The sequence below is a fragment of the Lycium ferocissimum genome, chromosome 7 (assembly GCF_029784015.1).
Source record: "Lycium ferocissimum isolate CSIRO_LF1 chromosome 7, AGI_CSIRO_Lferr_CH_V1, whole genome shotgun sequence".
Classification (NCBI taxonomy): domain Eukaryota; kingdom Viridiplantae; phylum Streptophyta; class Magnoliopsida; order Solanales; family Solanaceae; genus Lycium; species Lycium ferocissimum.
Genome location: NC_081348.1, coordinates 6,154,211 through 6,175,844, shown reverse-complemented (window position 1 = coordinate 6,175,844; position 21,634 = coordinate 6,154,211). Strand labels below are relative to the sequence as shown.

The 21,634-nt window shown below is 34.5% G+C and overlaps 2 protein-coding genes and 2 non-coding genes across 4 annotated transcripts; 3 read left to right on the top strand and 1 right to left on the bottom strand.

Moving 5' to 3' along the window:
• Positions 1–5,822: 5,822 nt before the first annotated feature.
• Positions 5,823–5,894, top strand: TRNAG-UCC (transfer RNA glycine (anticodon UCC)). The gene has a single exon. It is a non-coding gene; the product is annotated as a tRNA-Gly (tRNA).
• A 3,152-nt stretch (positions 5,895–9,046) lies between these two features.
• On the top strand, positions 9,047–12,253 carry LOC132063185 (RNA polymerase sigma factor sigD, chloroplastic). Its single transcript, XM_059455640.1, has 5 exons — positions 9,047–9,460; positions 9,964–10,194; positions 10,281–10,421; positions 10,757–10,957; positions 11,881–12,253. The coding sequence occupies exons 1-5, from the start codon at positions 9,047–9,049 to the stop codon at positions 12,172–12,174; spliced, it is 1,281 nt and encodes a 426-aa protein (XP_059311623.1). The 3' UTR covers positions 12,175–12,253.
• A 318-nt stretch (positions 12,254–12,571) lies between these two features.
• TRNAG-UCC (transfer RNA glycine (anticodon UCC)) lies at positions 12,572–12,643 on the top strand. Its single transcript has one exon. It is a non-coding gene; the product is annotated as a tRNA-Gly (tRNA).
• Positions 12,644–15,922: 3,279 nt separating this feature from the next.
• LOC132063184 (uncharacterized) lies at positions 15,923–20,286 on the bottom strand. The gene is made up of 5 exons (XM_059455639.1): positions 19,900–20,286; positions 18,910–18,987; positions 17,955–18,054; positions 17,084–17,226; positions 15,923–16,216 (listed from the first exon to the last, which is right to left on the bottom strand). The coding sequence occupies exons 1-5, from the start codon at positions 20,191–20,193 to the stop codon at positions 16,010–16,012; spliced, it is 822 nt and encodes a 273-aa protein (XP_059311622.1). The 5' UTR covers positions 20,194–20,286; the 3' UTR covers positions 15,923–16,009.
• Positions 20,287–21,634: the final 1,348 nt, after the last annotated feature.

Below are 21,634 nucleotides of genomic sequence, written 5' to 3'. Positions count from 1 at the left end.
AAGCCTTCTAGTAGTGTACTAATTTTGATATAAACTATGATTTGTTCATTTGGTAAGATTATATAAGAATTGAGAATGTTTTGATAGTTTTCACAATTTATGGGATTTTTATATCTATGTATAGAAAATATAACTTAAAATATTCAAATTATATTCAAAATGGTTTGAAAAAACACGACCAAACGTGCCTTAATAACACCAGTCTAGTCTGAGAGTCAAATATTTTTATTTGACTTAATTTTAAATATAGATTCTTCGGGTATTTTATAATAAAATTTATATATTTAAAAATTACATAAAAAATATTATAATGCATAATTAATAATTTATAATATACAAAAAGAATTGGAAAAATTATAGTTAAAGAAAAAATTGTTTAACTTCTCCAAATTTATTAACATTCAAACAAATTGTGACGGAGGGAGTAGTAACTAAGAGTAAGAGGTACCACATGGTTTGTAGTCCCGTTTTCTTTGGGACCAACTGTGTTTCTTAATCAGTCTAATTTGGCGCGTATATCTGTCAAGAAAAGGACGTTTTTACTAACATACTATAAACATGTTTTTCCTGTTTTATTTTACTATTATTATTAGGACATTTTTTCTCTGGATATTTGTTAGCACTACGTCACCCGCTTTGTCAACAAATAAAAAATAAATTTGTGTGACGATTTTCATGTGATGTAATTCCATAGCGCACGAGACGCATGGAAAGCTAGTAATTAAATTGAAAGGGAAGAGGAACGGGTCTATTATTTACGAGTTTTTAAATTATACGCACTGATCTTTGGGATTTATGTTTATCAACAAATATTTATTAAAAAAAGGGGTAGCTAGAAACTCAATAATTCAGTATCAAACAAGTCATTTAACGAATTGAACACCCACGCATCCAATTTACATTCAAAACTGGGAAAAATTAATCCATGCTGCTGATAACAAAACTAAGAAAATATAAATCCACTTATATGATTCTACTATCACAATTAGAAAAACTGCTTGTTCAATGACTTTTTACTTAGGCCATCTACTATACAAATTACGTTATCACCTTCCTACAAAGTACATTCTGACTGCTTCAATGAATTTCCCATAAAACCCCCTATTGTTGCGGTCATTAATATTAGCAGTACCCATCTTGTTCTGCATCATAATAACATGATTTTTTAGCCATTCATGTTGGCCAACTAGCGTGTGGTTGTTAACACCATGAACAAATGAAGGCTGTTGATGATTAATTGTTCCAAACCTGGAGATTAAATTCCCAAATTGTTGGTACATGGACTTAAAAGGACATCCTTTCGAAGCGTGAGCGTCAGCGTAAAACAAAGAGAGAATTGCTAGAAGAAAGAAGAAGACTCCTGCTAATTTTGTTGCGGGAGCCATGTATTTGTAAAGAACGTACGAGTGATGGAATAAGGTGATTTAATGTATACAATACATAGAAGGGCAGAACTGAGCCTAATCCTAATTCCAATTGGATTCTTATTTGGAACTTAACCATTTCAAATTCAGTTTAAGTTAATCCTAATTCTAATTGGATTCTTATTTGGAACTTATAAACCTTTTCAAATTCAGTTTAAGTTTTATGCCATAAATCGTCACTGATATATAAGTAAATATGTTATAGTGACTTCTTTTAAATATTGAATACGAATTAAAAAAATTTGATAATTAAAACTTCTACAAAATAAAATTCTTATGATCAAACTAAATAATTAAATTCAATAAGCTAAGTAAAAGAAGGTCAGACCAAGGAGACAAATAGAGGCGTAATAATCCTGTAAGTTTTAATGGCTTGCTAATGTGCCGCCTCAAAAAATAAAGGGTCACTTACACAAATGACTACACTTTGGTTTTGCTTTTTTTAGGCATAGCTACACTTTTACTAATTACATTTCGTAGCTACAGTAACGTGTATTAAAATTCGGCTGTATTTCGTTGTATTCAATTCGGATGTATTCATTCGTAACTACTTTTACACTATATTCAACTTATTGTATTTAAATTCGATTGTATTCAAACAACATAAATGCAAAAAAATACAGGGATGTTCACCTGTATTCAAAATTCACTATATTCATTTGTATATAAAAAAAAAAATCTCCTTCGAAATACAAGCGAAAAATACATAAAGAAACACTTTGTTTTACACTAAAAAAATAACGAATACACTGAAATACACTCAGATCTGAGATACAAGAAAAAAATACGCTCAAATTTGAGATACAAGAAAAAAAAAAATACGCTCAGATTTGAGTCTTTGAGATACAAGAAATAAAATACTCTCAGATCTTAAATAGACCGCCAGAGATTTTTCCATCACCGGCAACGACGCCATCGTCCTGTAAGGATCCAACCAGAAACCATTTCTTTCTATGTATTCAACACAAAAACAAATACATCTCAAGCAACAACAATGATAAATACTCAGAACTGAGAAATACACTCAGATCCGGCAACGGCGCTGTCGTCCGGCTGTCAACCATTTCTTTCCCACAGCTGTCAACGGCTAAGTCCGCCACTGAGATCGATGGCAAAAACGCTGAAGCTAGGAGGAAATACTCAGATCTGAGAAACACACTTAGATCAGGCAACGGCGCCGTCATCCGGCCGTTAACCATTTCTTTCCCACCGCCGTCAACGGCGAAGTCCGCCGCCGCGATCGACGGCAAAGATGCTGGAGCTAGGAGGAAATACCCAGATCTGAGAAGAATTGTAAATACACTCAGATTTGATGTGAATTGTAATTAGCTATTCAAAGTTAGCAATGGATTGTAATTATTTTTAGGGAAAAGGGTCAAAAATACCCCTCTACTTTGGAAAAGGGCTAAAAATATCCTCCGAACTTATTTTGGGTCAAAAATACCTCTTCCGTCCTTAAAGTTTTCAAATATACCCTTGTCTTGATGGAAATTATCCCCCAAAATAACTCAAAATTATTTTTTAAACCTGATCCATCATTTAAACCCGACCCAACTAAATAATAACCCATAAGATCCCGTTATTCCCTCATTTCCCTCAAACTTTAAACCTACGTATTGGGGAATAAGAGATTTTATGGATTATTATTTGTTAGGTCGGTTTAAATGATGGAGCAGTTTAAAAAAGATTCAGTATTTTGGGATAATTTCTCAAGCAAGACAGGTATATTTGAAAACTTTGAGACGGAGGGTATTTTTGACCCAAAATAAGTTCGGAGGATATTTTTTGCCCTTTTTCCAAAAGTAGAGGGGTATTTTTGATCCTTTTCCCTTATTTTTAACTATAGCTACTAATGATAAATACCTAGTAAATGTTAGTTACATCATGTAAGAATCCCAAAAATAAATTAGAGCGGTAAAGTACTTTACTCACGCGTTTAATTAGACTATTCTCATTTCATAATATCACACTTTCTCAAATTTTTTAGCAAAGGATATTGAACTCTCAGTCTTTTTAGGAGGGGATAATTATTTTTAAATTTATTTTTCTATATTAATAATAATGGATTATTATTGTATTATTTATTATAATTATAAGTAATCCTAGGCTTCAATCGATCTATAATAGCTTCAAAGAAAATTGTAGAATAAATGTTTAATTGATAAAATTAATATTGGTAATTAAATTTTATATTAAATAAGATTGGTAGTATACAAAATTAACTTTTAAAACCGACAAATTAATCTCACAATCTCCCATATACGTTTTTGTTCAAATTTTTACGGTTAAGAACATTTATACCAAACCTTAAACGGAGGTAAATATTGGCCCTTTGCCCTTGTTCCGGTGGGACCATTAGGGGAAGGGGTATTTTGAGCTACTTGGCTTGTGGGAGGGTATTTTTGAGCTACTTAACTAACAGGAAGGCATTTTTGTTTCAAAAACGAAAACAGAGGTCAAAGTTGCACTATTTCGAATAGTTCAAGGGTCTTTTCTTACTTTTTTCTCCTAATAAAGTTGTTTATATCACTTGTCGTTTTGATTCGGCGGGATCCCCCATCCTTAACGAGCCTTGGAAATGACTTTGGATGGTTAAATTAAAAAACAAAACTAGACCAAAAAATAAAAAAGAACAGAAAAGAAGTGTTTCTCCAATAATGTAAAAGAAAGCAAGTCCAAATAGTAAAACAGAACACTTGAAAGTATCTATATACAAGCGTCAAAATTTATCTATGGCCATGGGTGCATGGTCATGTTCAAACCATTCGCCAACTTCAGTCTTGGGGTTATCCTGCACTTGGAAGAAGAAGTTGAAAAAGGAATAAATATAGTGATAATTTGATTCTTCGTCGCCGTAGTAAATAGGAGAGAAAATCGAATTTAATTCTTCGTTTTTACAAAAACTTTACAAAAAAAAAAAAAAAAAAGTGTTTCTCCAATAATGCAAAAGAAAGCAAGTCCAAATAGTAAAACAGAACACTTGAAAGTATCTATATACAAGCGTCAAAATTTATCTATGGCCATGGGTGCATGGCCATGTTCAAACCATTCGCCAACTTCACTCTTTCCTTATCCTTCAAAATTATCTACTAAACCTCTTTCATTATGCATTTATCTATTGCCCCTTGATTGCTCTTTTATGGATCTGATTCATAAATTGGCAATTGAAGGAGCTAAAGAGGCTGTGACAGTAGAAGGAAAATCTTTGATTTTTGAAACTAATTAATATTTAGGAGAGTTATCAAGAGATCATTAATGAGAAGAATGGTTTAGCATTGAGAAGAATGATACTGTAGATAATAAAATTCGACTCGAGAAAATAATAATCAAGACTGGAAAATATCGCAACAATCGTTGTATTTGATTTTAGAATATGAGTGTTACAATCTCTATGAATTCTCTGATTCGCCTTTTCAGTAATAAATTCAAGGGCTTTTGAGCTTGATCTTGAACTTGATGGATTTGATCTTGACTTGTACTTGAATTCAAGGGCTTTTGAGCCTGATCTTGAATCTGGTGGTCTTGATCTTGAAATTATGCTTGGGTTCAGAGGGCTTGAAGCTTGATCTTGAATCTTCGTCTTGATCTCTAGAACTTCTAGAAAAATACTTGAGTGTTTGAATGCTTTTAGGTTGTAGAGAAATCTACAGCGTTTGATCCACAAGCTCTCTCTGGTTTCTTGTTAGAATTTCTGTCCTTTTTCTGAATTATGAGACCCCTATTTATAGTTGTAGGATGGAGGAGTTGTGATGAGGACAGACTTCTTTTGGCCAATTAGATTTAAGCTGACATGAGGATATTTGATTGGTCGGAACATGTTACTTGTACACATGACACATCTTCATTGGACTTTGATTTGACTAGGCATGCTGTATCATTTTAACACGTGGCATGACTCTATAGGATTCTTTATTTGACCTCGCGTGCCAAATCATTTGGCACGTGACACCAATTTGAGTCTCTTGAATAAGATGACATCTTGGGCTTGACAAAGTGGGCTCATCATTTGTAGCCAATTAAATGGACTAGCCCAACGGAATCGGACCATTACTTAAATCCATGTTTATTGGATTTAAATGATTAACCCCATTATATTAGCCCATAATTTATTTATTCGAATTACTATAACTTGAATTAATCCGATTTTTTTGTGAATTTAAAATTAATAAAATTTCATTATCCACAAATACTATAAACGATTAATAAACAGTTAATCAATCATGTAATAACCTTTTCTTTTTCGGAGCTAACTAAACCAAAAAGAGAAAAAGTAAAATTACTTCTACTCCGGTTAAACTATGAAAAATCTATTTAGTTGAGGTATTACATTCTGATTTATGAGTTTGCGGACAACTTTTTGTGGTACGTTTAATCAACAACATGCCTTGACAACATCTAGCGTTTGTAGTCCAACGGTTAGGATAATTGCCTTCCAAGCAATAGACCCGGGTTCGACTACCGGCAGACGCATATGTTCACCAACCTACTATCGCTCTACCCTGATATTAGAGCTCCACAGCCTCCTGTCCTCGATAAGCTGATGCTGCGCCATGTCCTGAGCGCCTCTGTCCAAGACTTTTTTGGCCTACCTCTCCCTTTTCTCAAGCCCACTCAGCCAATCTCCCACACATCCTCACCTGGGGCATTTGCGCATCTTCCTTTGCACATGTTCGGACCATCTCAGCCTCCCTTCCTGCATCTTGTTGTTACACCTCGAAAAATTTTATGTCGTCGTATGGTAGATAGACTAACGCAGTGTGAGAAACGTATGATGTTTCTATAAGTAAGAAGCAGTACTTAATGGTTCTAATTAAGATTCCAAAGACGTTTGAGGCAAGAGAAGAAAGTTCGTTAAGAAAGGCAAAGTATACGTTGTGTTTCGGAAAGGATTTACAAGTACGGAGTTAATGTTGACCTAATAATGTCTTGAGGAAAAGCTATAACGCTTCTTAAGTTGTTAGTGAAGTGTTAAACAAGTGTTAAGAAGGTTCCATAAGGATTGGAGATCAAATGGGTCAACGAGAACAAGTTTCGGGAAATTGTGGATTATACGGTCCATTACACGGACCGTATAAAAGATACGACCCGTATATCTGTCCGTAGAACTCTTCCAGAGAGGGGTGAGATACTAGAGTAAATGTACGGTCCTCTATACGGACCGTATAAATTATACGGTCCGTATACTAGGCCGTAGATTCGAGGTCGGACGTATTTTTAAGTTTTATAAAAGAGGGTCCAAGTTCATTATTTCATTTCCATTCTTTCTCTCCACACCTCAAGAAAACTCTAGAACATTATCCATACCATTTTAACATAAATCCAAGAGAAATCAAGAGTAAAACACCAAGAGTTGATGGAATCAAGAACATGAATGCTCACTAGGGTTTGTACAAGTCAAGAAATCTCCTTGGATTGAAGCTAGGGTTTTTCTCAAGTGAAGTATTTTCATCCAAAGGCTATTCCTACACTATCAAAGGTAAGTCTTATGATCAATTCATGTTATTTAGAGTATTGAGAGGTTGAAAGATTTGGATTGTGGAAGGAGATAGAAGATAGGTTATAAATATGAGAATAGTGGCATTTTGAGTAGTAGCTTAATATGAATCATGATTCTTTATATGTTACGAGTATAGTTATGTTATAAATGATATTAAGAGTATGGAAGAAACATTATATGAGAATGAAGGTAATGTTGTATTATGACCATGGTTATGGATGCCCTTGAAATGAGAGTAGGAGAATTGAATAATGTATGGTTGATGAAGATTGTTGAGTATGATATTATGAATATTGTTATTGACGTTTGGGAGTTGATATATGATATGGAGAAAGTTGTATAAACAAAGGAAATGCTGCCCAATTTTCATTAGCTTTAGCCTAAGCTTAAGTATGCTTCCAAATATCTAATCGTAGCACGAATTCCTTTGAATGTAGAGCGAAGAACGTGGAAGGAAGCGTATAGTCGACAAGTTAGAAAAATTGACGAGAAAAGGTATGTAAGGCTAGTCCCTTCTTTTCTAAGGCATGATTCTTATGACATGACTATCCTTATTCTCCATGAACTTCTTACGTTAGGAAAAATATGAGTCAAAGTTTATGAAGATTCTAAGGCTTATGCTATGTTACGAATATGATAATGATCTTTGATGAGTCTAAAAAGCCTAAAGACCCTAAAGCTTATGATATGATATTGCCACGAAGTTAATGATCCTTATACGATTTCTTTGATGTTATTCATTATTGCTAGACTACCTCTATGATGCTAGTTCCTTCGGGTGAGGTATGATGAGAATATGATTACTCCATAATGGAATCGGGGGTTCTTGAAGACCTTACGTCGCCCCGATATAGTTACGGATTATCTTTGAGTTCTAATGCATGCTTTATGAGATGTATATGATGATGAGATTACACCGTGCACTATATGGCGGACATGTCGCCCGCGATGGTAAATACGATTCACCGTCATGAATGGCCGGACATGTCACCGCTAATGCGGGCTGCTTATGGTACACCGTGCCTAGAGGGCCGGACATGACACCACTAGTGGGCGGCTTATGATGGTTACCCGGACGCGGGTTAACGATGATGGTATATGTGATATGTATGACATGTGTTTCCTTTAAAGGTTAAGCAGGTTATATCTTCAGCTCATGTTTAATTGGTTCTTTATTATACTATTACTATTCACTGCCTTACATACTCGGTACAATGTTCGTGCGCGTCCTTTCTTTTTTGGACGTTGTGTTCATGCCCACGGGTAGACGGGAGACGGTGCGGATTCGTAGGAGCTTATCGATGATTCAAGGGAGCACTCATTATTAGGAGGTGCTACTCTTTATAGTCATATTCTTTTGTGTATATATTTTGGGCACGACGGGGTCTGTCCGGAAGGTCACCTCATGTCTAGTACTACAGTAAGAGGCTCGTAGATACGTATGTGTGGGTAAGTTGTGTCCCATGATGAAGTCAGTGTACTTTTGTATATTTTGTAGGACATGTGAGGGCTTATGTATATAGATATGGGTTGCTTTGGAGATTATATATGTTCAGGTTGAGTATGATGATTAGCCTAATGATAGGTGCTCGGTAGTCAGCTCCGGGTACCCGTCATGGCCCTTAGTCGGGTCGTGACACTTGTCCACCACGTGGTCATTTCCACCTTGTCCCGAATCTTTTCACTCCTAATCTTATCTCCCCTGGTATGACCATACATCCATCTCAGCATCTTTATTTCTGCTACTTTTAACTTCTGGTTGTGTTATATAATTTGTCATTTTGGTTCTTTGAGATTCATCCTCTGTTAACGAGCCTCCAAAATAGTACAACTTTTATTAAGGAGCATTTTCTCCTCTAATGGTCTATTCTCGTACGCAGCGCGAATCCTAATTGATTGGGCAAGTGGACTCCAGATGGTTCAATAAATAAAAAGAAAACCAGACCAAAAAAAAAAAAAAAGGAACTGAGGAAAAAAAAATTATAGTCTCCACTCTCCAATAATAATGTACTAAAAGAAAGCAAGTTCAGATAGTAAAACAGACAACTAGAAAAATATCTACTAGCCTCAAAATATATCTACGGTAACCTTAAAAACATTATTTTCTTTTAACTTCCACATTTGTATGGCCATGGGTGCATGGTCATGTTCAAACCATTCTCCAGCTTCACTCTTTCCTTATCCTTCAAAATTATCCACTAAACCACTCTTCCATTATGCAATCCTCTATTGCCCCAAGAATTGCTCTTTTATGGATCCTATTCATGCATTGGCAATTGAAGGAGCTAATGAGGCTGTGACAGTAGAAGGAAAATCTTTGGTTTTCGAAACCATTATTGAGGAGAGTAGTAATAAAGTTGAGATCATTAATGAGAAGATTGAGTTAGCATTGAGAAGAAAGAAGAGAAGGAAAAGAAGAAGGTGTTATTCAGAATGTTTGGACATGGAGAAAGGGGATAAGATTTTCCTTTCTAAACCTGTTAAGACAGGTCTCTACTTGACCCATAAGGAAGAGTCAGAGTATTCTTGGTGCCTTAAGGTACAACTCCAAGATTCTTCAATTACACTAATTGCTTTCCCTGTCTGTTGCATAGAACTAATATACAATTGAGTTCCATTTATATACACTGACATTATAATGATTCTTTTATACTATCAGTATGGTTAAACTGTGATAGTAGGTTAGTTACCATTTTAACCGGTTATTTAGATGTAATAAGCTTATAAGTGATTTGGTTGTGTAATTATAGTATTTACATTATCTTCTTTGCATTGTTTTAAGAGAACATAGTCAATCTAGATGAAAATTCATACAATTTAAATAAAATGAGTAGAAAATTCTAGTAGTAACTTTAGTACATTGATTATTTACCTAATGAAACTAAATGTTATATACAATCTTATGTCAAGATAGTGGGTAAACAACTTGACCAAAAAATCCCTTAGCTTGAACAGGTTTATACATGGTTTTATGGTGTTATTGTTTTCTTGCTTGTTTATTTTGTTGTCTTTATTTATTTATTTATTTTACTCTTGTACTAGGAAGAAGCAAGAATTGAGATACTGAGAAAGATGGTTGAAGAAACAAGTGAGATTGAACTAAATCCAAATCAATTGGCTAAGGCTGCAGGAATGAGCAGAACAAAACTAGATAAGCTCTTGGTTAATGCTAAAGAATCACAAAAGAAGATTATTCAATGCTATAAAGGGCTTGTTGTATCTGTTGCAGCTTCATATCAAGGCAAAGGATTAAGCTTACAAGATCTAATACAGGTCCCTACTGTAGTTTAGTTTTATTGCTACCGCAATTCTGTTTTTTCTTGGACCATAATCACCCCCTTCTTCACTGCCAATTACAGGAAGGAAGCATAGGTCTACTTCATGGTGCTAAAAAGTTCAATCCTAAGAAGGGATATAAGCTTTCTACTTATGCTTATTGGTGGATTAGGCAAGCTATCACTAGAGCCGTAGCAAACAAATCTAGAGTTATTAGATTACCGGTAAGCTAATGCATCATTAAGGATTTCTTTCTCTTCTATATTCACTATTGTGTGCCATGAAATGTTGAATAATTCAGCAATATCTGTCTTGTTCTACATGGGTTATTTCAGCATAACACGTTCAATCAAATGCTGAATAATTCAGCAATATTTGCCTGCAAAAATCATAATAATCGCTCATATAGTTTACTAAGAACATGCACATTGGGTCATCTGGTTCATGAACTTCTCTAGTTTAGTAGATACATGTATAGCTGCCTTTCTCCTTTCTTAAGTACATGACCGTAGGATAAACTGTGATTAGTGAAATGCATTGGTTAGTCTGTCATATGCAGGCCAGCATATCTGAGCTTGTCCCAAAGATTTGCAATGCCAACACTGAGTTAAGCAGAAAGCTTCGGCGAATGCCTTCCTACGATGAAATTGCAGAAGCTCTTGATCTGGATGTTTCAACTGTTAGACTAGTTATCGAGAGAAACCGAGCACCAATTTCCATTGATCAAATAGTAACTAGCCAAGGCTACATGTCATTGCAGGTTTGTCCCAAATCTTTCTTGTTTCAACAATTGTTTTCTTAAATTACCAGTGTAATGAGAATTTGTTGCTTATAAGCTGCTGGAAATTGGATAACTCTTGCTTACAAGGAATAACTTGAAACCTGCGGGTTTTTTCATACATGTAGTATTTGGTGGATTGCACTGGAAGGGAATGAACTACAAGTAATAAGTGAAATATAACGAAAAGAAAAGGGTAGCATCTTTACTCGAAAAGAAAATAATCAAACAATAGGATTTTTCCTTTTAACCACTACTAGAGTAGAGTGGAATGAAGGCAATATATTTGAGGAAAACACATTAACTTGCTACTACATATCTTTCCTTTATTTTCCTATTGCTCCAATTCTTGTAGGGGATGATTTTGTTCTCAAGAAAATTGGGATGAAACATAGAGGACTAACAATAACTTGATTGGTTATGAGAGAATAGATAGAAAGAAATGGAAGGGGGAGGCTAGGGAAGACATATTTCCTAATCTTTTTCTTCTAAAAGAAAAAGCATATGTTTTTTTGTCTACCATCTGACCACATATAATTACTTCATCCTTCTTTGTCATTCCATTGTTTCATACTTGTTTTTTCCACCAATTTGCTCCTTTCTTCTCTCCTCTCCTTGAGCCGGGGGTCCATCGGAAACAACCTCCCTACCCATCACAAGGTAGTGGTAAGGTCTGCGTACACTCTACCCTCCCCAGACCCCACCGGTGGGATTTTACTGGGTATGTAGTTGTTGTTGTTTTTTCCACCAATTTCCTTCCCTTCCTATTTTAATCAATTAACTTAATCCAAATGGAGCTTCGTATTGAGCTAATGCTGAGCAAGCTTGACTTAAAATTACACACGAAAAGGCGCCAGATTAAGGATAAGTAAAAGCTCATGCCTTTCCTTTTTTGATTATTGCAGGATATCATATCAGGGCCAGAAGACATAGTGCCAGAAGAAATTGTGAAAAAACAAATGATGAAGCAAGACCTGGAGAAGCTTCTCCACAATGTGTTATGTGATAGAGAAGCAATGATTCTGAAATTGCACTTTGGTATCAATGGAGATACCCCTCAATCTTTTGAGGAGATTGGAAGAGTGCTTAAGCTTTCAAGAGAAAGGATTAGACAGATTAGCTGCACTGCCTTGTCAAAATTAAGAGAAAGTACAATGTTAGACAGCTTCAAAATGTACATACATGAAAATATTCTGTAAAGACAAGATATTTTGTACATTGTCACAAGCAAAATTGAATTGATACAATAATATAAAAGATCAACAAACTGTTGATGGATCATGTGAGAACTTTTTCCTCTAGGGAGCTAACTAAATTAAAAAGAGAAAAAGGAATAATATTACTTTCTACTAAGGAATAATATTACTTTCTACTCCAGTAAAACAATGAAAATCTAATTAGCTGAATGTTAAATGTTTATTATGAAATTCTAATACTATGCCGCCTAGTTGTGAACTCAACACCTAACTACACGACATATATCATTCTATCATATGATATTTCTAAACTTATAATGTACTAACTGAACCTATACACTTGAGTCTGTGGGACTGTATTTTTTATTTTTATATATAAGAAATGCCTTATCAACAACTAGCGTCTGTAGTCCAACGGTTAGGATAATTGCCTTCCAAGCAATAGACCCGGGTTCGACTCCCGGCAGACGCAGCCTTCTTTTTTTAACAAAAATGGCCAATGAGATTGTCGTGAACGCTAGTGATTTTTTGTCTTGTTATGATAGGTTTGTTTGTCATTCTTCGTCTTGTTATGATTATGATAGGTTGTCATTTTTTCACAAAACGGTCTACTGAGATCATTGTCAACACTTGTCATCTTTTGTCTTGTTATGATAGATTTGTCATTTTTCTCACTTTTCTTTCGGCCATTTAGAACTCATCCACGTGAAAGATAATCTGTACATTTGTGACTCGTGTTCATGTAGAATTTAGTTGCGTACAAATTCGTAGTTGTGAATTGTGTGGCCAGATCAAGAAAAGGATGTCTAATTGGAAAAATTTAGCCATAAAAATTGTTTGTACAAAGGGTGGATATTGTATTAGAATTTCACTTGTATAATGTTAGTACATTCTTCGATAGTCTTACACAATTTACAGCTTCTGTGGTAAAATTAGAGGTGGCAAAACAGATCAAGAAAATCCGTTTAACACCTTGTGCCCAAAATTGTTTTAATGGTGGATATTGTATTAGAATTTCAGTATATTTTGAAGATGGTCGATAGTTTACACAATTTACAGCTTGCCGAATTGATCCATCACAATCATCAAACCAACCTTTAACGGCCCATCAAAAATTATGAGTCCATCACAAATCCAAACCAACCTGCCCATCAAATGAACGGCAATTAGCGGTAATTGCCCTTCTTTTCAAAGTGGTCTTTAAATTTTAAGCCCTTCATATTTAAATCTTTAAATTTTGCCCTTCCGGTTAACACCCACAGTTCAAGTCGAACCATCGTGCGGTCAAAATTTTAAAAAAAAATTCGCAAGGCGAGTTTAAATTTCGCTATATGCCGGGACCCAAAGATACTTTTGTTAAGAATTACAGAGTTATCGGACCGATACTTACGCCTTAAGGCGATTAAGCATAAGTATGCCGGTCCGCATAACTTTGATAATTCCTTCACAAAGTTATGCTGTATTCCGATAAAAGTTGCCCATTAAAGTATGCCCCATTACCTAAGCATAACTTTGTGAAGGAATTATCAAAGTTATGCGGACCCATACTTACGCCTTGTAGACGGCATAAGTATGCTTGAGTCCGTGATAACTTTGATAATTCCTTCACAAAGTTATGCCGGTCCTAGCATAAAAGTTCACAACACTTAGTAGGAAATATGTTCCCTCTGATTCAATGCAAATTTGGTCTTTCAGTCGCATTACAAAACAAATCTGTGGTAGTATACGAATCATTTCCATTTTATATAAGTGTTCAAGCACTTCAGCCAGGGGAAAAGAGTAAACTTATGCCACAAGAGTATAAATAAACAAAATTTAGACGCATATGTTACGTGTTTGAGGCCAAAAGCTCTCACCGTTATTCTGCAATATTTATCTTTCGGTTTTACGGAAAAATAGAAGAAGGAAAATATGTTCAATAAATATGAAACAACAATAGGAAAACGATAGACAATATAAAAGTATGCCCCCCGGCATAACTTTGTGAAGGAATTATCAAAGTTTTCTGACCAAGATACTTATGCCTTATGGCAACTTGGCATAAATATGCTTTGGTCCGGATAAAATTTGTAATTCCTTAACAAAAGTATCGGTCCCATACACGCGACCCAAATCTTGTCTTGCGGTTTTTTTTTTAATTTATGTGAGCGGGGGTTCGAACTCGAACCTCGTGATTTCATGGAAAGCTCAAAGTTGCAATACAAAGGGCAAAAATTAAAGACCAAAGAATATGAGGGGCATAATTTAAAGACCACGAATATGAGGGGCAAAATTTAAAGACCACCCCAAAAGAAGGGCACTCCGCGCAAAAAAATGTCCAAACTGACCCATCAATTGTCCTTTATAAAAGCTTCCAAACATAATTAACTTCTTTTTTAATTATATAAAAGCTTCCAAACATGATTAACTTCTTTTTTAATTATTATTTGAATTTATTTTTGTAATTATTTTTAATTTTTAAAATGATTATTTTTAACTTTTTTAAGAAAAAAATATTTTTATTTTATTTTTCATTTAATTTTTTCCTTATTTTTTTTACTAATAATGTTTTATTTTTAAGTTTTAATTTTTTTTTTCCTGAGGGTCTATGCTTATCCATTTTGTTTGACCTATTTTCAACCCATCCATACCCGACACACGTTTGCCACTCTTAGTTATGTATAAGACAACCATAAAAAAATATATAAATAAGACAAAGGAGTAAAGGAGAGGAATCTGACAAAATCACTATTCATTACGACAATTAACATTTAATTTTCTTTTGATTTAATTTTCGGAATAACTTCGAATGTAATTTATGCACCGGATAACTTATAAGGAAATATTTACGGTGAATATCTTTATTATTTTGAATAAAAGCATAGGTTTGAGTTTTTTATATCAAAAAAGTATTTAAATTTGATTTTCAAAACACCGTTTATTTAGAAAAGCATGAGCGAGAGAATATTTGCAACCAAAGAATATTGATATTTTTAGTTTCTCAAAATTTTGAAAAAGTGGGTTAAGTTGGGCGGGTTGAGTTATGACCCTTCATTTAACCCATCTTGACCCAGCCCATCTTAGCCCAAACAAGCTTTAGGCACGGTTGGGCTTTAGCTCATTTATAGATTCAGCCCATCTTGACCCGCCCAACTTTAACCTAAATGGCCCATTTGCCACCCCTAGGTAAAATGAGACCAAGTTTCTATTAACATCTTAGAAATTTCAAGTGAAGTGCCCTTGTCTATTGGCAACCACTGTAATCAGCCAATCACTATGTAAATTTCCTTCATATTTTTTGCCAACTAATTTACAGGATAGACCAAGGGAACCTTGAAGCAGTGATAAAATTGTCTCCGTGTGACTATAGGTCACAAATTTGAGCCGTGGAATCAACCATTATGTTTTATATTTGCTTCAAGATAGATTGCCTAATCACATCACTTCCGGGTGCAGCCCTATCCCGGACCACCCGTGTGAACACAGAATACTTTATGCACCGAGCTGCCCTTCCTTTAATTTTCGTGATAGGCAATTCAGCACACCGCCTATTTTTGGATGAAGGGATCCAATTATTATGTTCTTCCTTTGGTCTATGGTAAATTGTAGATGCTGGATGCAGGAATACTCACTTTTAATAAACAATGTTGAGAGGGAGATAGGCTTTCTGTCCTCCACAACTCTAGAGAAATACCACCTTGGATTGGAATTTCCATTTTATAACATTCAGGAAAGAGAGCTATGAATACTGGCTACTAAACCGCGCAAGGTATTCAGAAGAAACAAATATATATTTCATGCAAGATTCAAAGGTTTGATGACTTGGCTACACATATATCACTATGGTACATGTCAAGCATTATTCTTTGTGCAGATTATGAAGAATATACAAGGAAGCAGAAGACAAGAAGATACAGACGGAGTAGCTTAACAGATCAGTACCAGTGGCTATAGTGACCATCTTGCTCCTCTCAAACATCTTGACAAGAAGGATCATGACAATAACATGTCCCACTTTGGTTTTCAGTTCATCAAGCGAACTGATCTTCATCCATTTTGGCCTCTCCTGCATGGCACCATCAAGTGATTTAAACAAGATAATGAAAAGAGAACTCAATTTCTACAGTCATGCATGTTTCGTGGTTGATGTATGCAAGATGCATTCATCCTCACAAGCTTACATGTTACAGCACCAATTTCTGGTGTTGGCAAACTAATAGGCTAGAATTTCAAATATTTAACGCTCGCATAGAGGGGCCATAACAGTGACAGGTACCAAAGAAAGAACGTAACTAGCTCCATGAAACTTATGCTTCTTCTGATAACAACGATTTTCAGCAGTCATATTAATCCTTAACACCAGTTATTTTAGTCTTTTGAAGATATTCAGAACCATTATAGTCCTGTGAATACCACAATCTTCAGCAGACTGCTAGCAGGCAAGATGAAACAGTGAACTTCTAGGAGTTTCATTAGGCTGTACCATTAGAGCCTATAAAAGTTCGAAAATGATCTTAGAGATTCGTTAGAATCTATCCAATCAGAACTCCGGGATACACTGATATCTAAAGCCAAGTATAGAAAAATTATTTTGTTGTAGAATCAAGCTTTGCTGGGCATTGCTGCTACATAAAGAGTAAAACCATGTTTCTTATTACATCATGGTTGAAAAGTAAACCACCTTAAATCATGTGACATGAATGCCATTCCAGCTTAAAGACTCTCTTCTAAATAAAGCAGTTTTCATTTTGAAAGAGAATCATCATTTTTGCCATCTCCAAATTCCTTTCTCCAGTAATCGAACAGGAAAGAATAAACTGAAGTTTATAAAGAAGGAAACAATAGATAGTAGAAGTCTAAGACCGTTAAATTGGCAAATGGAGTTGAGAAAGACACAGGCTACATAAGTCAAGAAGATCCCGTGTTCGACTACCTTTAGAGCAAACATCCCAAACAAGGAAGACTGCTTGAGGGCACGGTCGGCGGCTGGATTCACATCAGGAGAGACATTAGTTATGAACAACCCGTACAACCCCATCCCAAATATTAACATCACGGTCCCAGCAAGATAAACATCTGCATTACAAGGATAATAAAATCAGGAACAGAAAAAGAAGACATTACATGTTTAGATGTAAATGACGAGGTACTATATCAACCAGTAAATTGACATTTTAGTTGGAAATTCTGCAACTTTCATACAAGCGACAACTGAATATTCTTTCACAGCCACAACCTCTACATAACTAGGCCATGGCTTCCGAGGTAAAAATACTTCACGGATAACTTACAAGACAATCAGAGGAAATCACAATAAAACAAAGTTTAGTGCAAGTATACACAGGTTGTATATTGAAGAGCCATAGATGCCTCGCTTTAGAGAGACAAGAAAAGAATTTTTTATCCATCTGCTGAGTGATATTTCAGATGAATATCGGATTATGGTGTAACTATCAGAATATCTTATACAGCTAAAAAGTTTTAAGCTTTCTTCTCGACAGATAAACTTTAATATAATCTTCCACTAGAAAGTGACATTAAGCTAGAAGACTTAGAGTAATCTAGATAATTTAGCAGAAAATGACTCTGACGTTAAGAATAAATATTGAGGCAGGTTATAATAGGATTGCATATGTACTGCAATGCACAAATAATTTCAAAGTGGTCATCGAAAGATGGATGATTGAAGCTACATTGAAATGCAATCGTCAAATGTCTCCACTACAGTGAGATGCTCGTCTATTTCAAACTTCTAACTACAAGCATGATGATCATAAAAAAGTCAAGATTATTCAAAAATTCACCTATAGCTTCAACCAATCGTAGAACCATTTGTCCTGTATGAATTCCTTTGACACAGCTCGTCCAATAAACCTTGTAAGCGTCAACAATGTAGACACAACCCTACAAAAGGGAATTTAACTGTATAGACAACCGATAGAACTGGTAAAAGTGAAATTATCTCTTGTCCTGATGATGACATGTCGTAGAAGGGAGAGTAAGAAACACATTGGTCTAGGATTAACTGTATGAAGCAAAATCAATGTTTACGCCTTAAAACACTAGAGAGAGGCTTTTAGAAGCAATAATGTACATAAATAAACAATCGACTGAGGATAACTATAATGCACTTACATAAACTATAGACTGATAATCAACTGAAATTTCAGAGGTTAAGATAGAGTTGCCAAACATATGGAGCATAATTGGTGCTTTTAAATAGTGATAGACTATAAAATTTTGAAATGTTACCTTTTCCAAAAAAAAAAAAAAAAAATTGAAATGCAGGAGAGTGGAAACGAGCTCCAATAAGACTTCGGTAATGGATAAGGAATGACCGACTCCCCCAGATACTGTGTTTTCCACCAATGCATGATGTATGATAACAGAATCATGATGGATTAATGTTAGTCTGGTTCTCAACAAGTCATTTTCATCATATACTGAATCTAAAAATAACTCCTGAAGTTGTTTGAAGCAAGAAGTTTCACATACCCAATCACCCTAAAGTATCTAGCAATCATGAAGGAATCTATGATTCAACATCTTGCCGGTCTATAGATTACGTGTGGTCTATAAAACCACAAGTGCACAAAAGTATTCACATTTGTGCCTCAATTACAGCTTTAAACAGAAGTCTTGCATCATAATTTCACCAGTAAACACAATGATATATAATTTAACCTCTTATAATAGATGATATTCATATATTTGTGTACTTCACATTGAAAAAGTAAGGTATGCTTGAAAAGGAATTACATTGAGGAAGCAAAGCAGAGAACCAGCCAATGAACCTCCAACAGCAAGGAGTGCCAGAAAACGAAAATCAAATATCGCCTGCTCAATACAGATAAGCAGTGAGCAATAGATATGTGAAACATACATCAATTTTCCATTCATATTGAACAGATACTGAAATTAGAACTCAGTGTCAATTCTTGATACCATCTTGTAGTGATTCTACGTTTGAGCATATGGACTTGAAACTTCGCCTTTCATGAAACCATTGTTAGAACTGCACTAAATAGCTTTTGCTTTGCTTAAATCACTTCCATGGGCAATATCATATCTTAATATTCTGACTCCAATTCATACAGTCCGCATAAAACAAGCTTACAGCATGTTTAGCTGAACTTCCAACATCTGCTTATTTTGAAATGTGTTTTTTGTCTTTGAAAAAGAACTTTTGGAGGGTAGCATCTTGTGTTTGGCTAATAAATTTGACAATCACTCTGATCAATATTAGAGCAGCAATTTCTGCTTGGCCAAGGTTCCAGAAGTGCTTTTAGGAAAAAAGCTTACTCTTTTTAGCTTCTGAAAAATAACTTCCTGTACTACTCAAAAACATTTAACTTTTTTTTTCCTTAAAAGCTTGGCCTTGATTTTTTTTTTTTCCCCTTAAAAGCTTGGCCAAACACCTCAACTCTCTATAATAAGCATTTTTTACTTCAGAGGAGCTTGGCCAAAGAAGCTATGAGTGCCCAATATTTTAGTGGATATCACCCCTAGGTGCTATGATACAACTCTTTAATCTTGTTTTAAGACAATACTGTTATGATGTTTAAATAGGCTATAACAATAGTTTTCAGCAAGATTATTAGAGAGTTGGAAGAACCCTTGAGAAACATCAGTGATAAAACAGAATAATGGATGATTTTCAGATGGAAATTATAAGCAGATAGACAAATAAACAAAGAAATATTACTAAATAATAAGTACCAAGAAAGAGCAAGAAAATCAAAACTGTACCCTTTCAATAGTTGACTCAGTATGCTGAACAAATCTAACAACTGGATTCCCCTTGGAATTTGCCAAAGCATGGTTGAATCCATTTTCAGGGGTTTTAGAGGACTCAACAAGGGGCAATTTTGGTGCGGATGGTAGACTTCCACTTTGTGTGGATGATGATGATTCATGAGAAGGCATAGCTGATGATGATGATGATGCAAGTATAGTAGGCAATCTTCTGTTAATTCTTGGAAGTTGAAGGTTAGATATGGAAAAAGGCACATGGGTCAATGGAACTGAACTCAGTGCAGCCATTGAAGCTGATTAGACAGAGAATTGAGATATTTTTGTGATGAAGAGTTCAGAGTTTGGAACTACTTAATTAAGAATAATTTAATTAAGAATAACACTTGTCTGGCATGTATGTTATTATATTCTATTGTGTTGTATTGTCATAGTATTGTTTGATGAATATAATGTTTGGATAAATTAAAATTGTATCATTTTTCGTTGTTACGTAATATCACACAAAAACAATTTGAGAGATAAATCGATGAAAAAAGTAGAGTATGTCATATGTGTTAGAGCCACTATAAAAAGATGGATAAAGAAATTAGGATTATTAGATAATAAGTAAAGACAATAAATAAGGTAACAACGTCATCACACTAAATCGGTCGTTATATAAAATAGGAGTAAGATACGTGTTAGAGCTACTTTAAAAAGTAGAATAAATGATAAATTAGAATTATTAGATAATAAGTAAAGACAATAAATAAGGTAATGATGCGATCTCACTAAACCAGTCGCCAAATGAAATAGCACTACAATAACATGTAAGTAACAAAACATTGTTTTTTAATTATAGCACGGTACAATAACGACCATCCAAACTAGAATGCCACTTGGTTTGTAGTCCCGTTTACTCTGGGACCAAGGCTTTGGCGGGTATATCCCTCTAAAATATAAAAGGACAATTCAAACATTTCTTTATTAGAATAAATAAATATGCCATGTGAATCCCCTTCCTAGTTTCTCCCTTTCTTATCTTTTTTGTTTAATTTTTTTCCCTGGATTTATTCCTACAATGGTATATATTAGCATTTCATTATCTGCATATACTAATTTGATCAATAACATTTGAAATTTCATGATTTGATCATTAAATGAAATGTTCAAAAATTGAGAAACATTTTTTTTTTGGGTCCACAAACTCTGAAAAATTGGTTTGAAAACATATGTATATTTCATATGAAATATACATATTTTTCAGTCTAAAGAAGGGAGCAATATAATTTTCTTTTGTTTTGTTTTTTTTATTTAGTTAGTTTTTTGTGACTATATTAGATAGGTAAATTATAGACATCTCTGGTTATTAGAATTGACTACTATATTAGACAGGTAAATTATAGATATTTCATGATGCTCAACCCACTTCATTGACAACTAGACCACTTTGAGTTTAAATTACAATAATCAATATTAAGAAGGTCAATCATATCTCTTTCTTTAAATAGAATAGTTCCTTCTAAATATGTATGTTTGTGAAATATGAAATGTTATATTTCTTTCGGTCTAAAGATTAAGAAGTATGTTAGTTGATGAGTGGTAAATTATGTTGGTATTTATCACGTGATAAGTTGGACCTTAGGGTGACACGATGTTGATTTGGGGTAGGCATGGTATGATATATACCGATTATCATACTGAAATCGAAATTTTTTATATCGTGATTTTGATATTATGATATTTGGTA

Bases quoted from the DNA above. Each gene is read 5' to 3' on its own strand.
- LOC132063184 (XM_059455639.1), bottom strand. From the start codon at position 20,193: ATGGCTGCACTGAGTTCAGTTCCATTGACCCATGTGCCTTTTTCCATA. The intron at 18,988-19,899 runs GTACAGTTTTGA...TGTATTGAGCAG, and splicing joins CTGAGTCAACTATTGAAAGG to GCGATATTTGATTTTCGTTT. The intron at 16,217-17,083 runs GTAGTCGAACAC...GGTGCCATGCAG, and splicing joins TTGGGATGTTTGCTCTAAAG to GAGAGGCCAAAATGGATGAA.
- LOC132063185 (XM_059455640.1), top strand. From the start codon at position 9,047: ATGGCCATGGGTGCATGGTCATGTTCAAACCATTCTCCAGCTTCACTC. The intron at 10,422-10,756 runs GTAAGCTAATGC...TGTCATATGCAG, and splicing joins CTAGAGTTATTAGATTACCG to GCCAGCATATCTGAGCTTGT. The intron at 10,958-11,880 runs GTTTGTCCCAAA...TGATTATTGCAG, and splicing joins AAGGCTACATGTCATTGCAG to GATATCATATCAGGGCCAGA.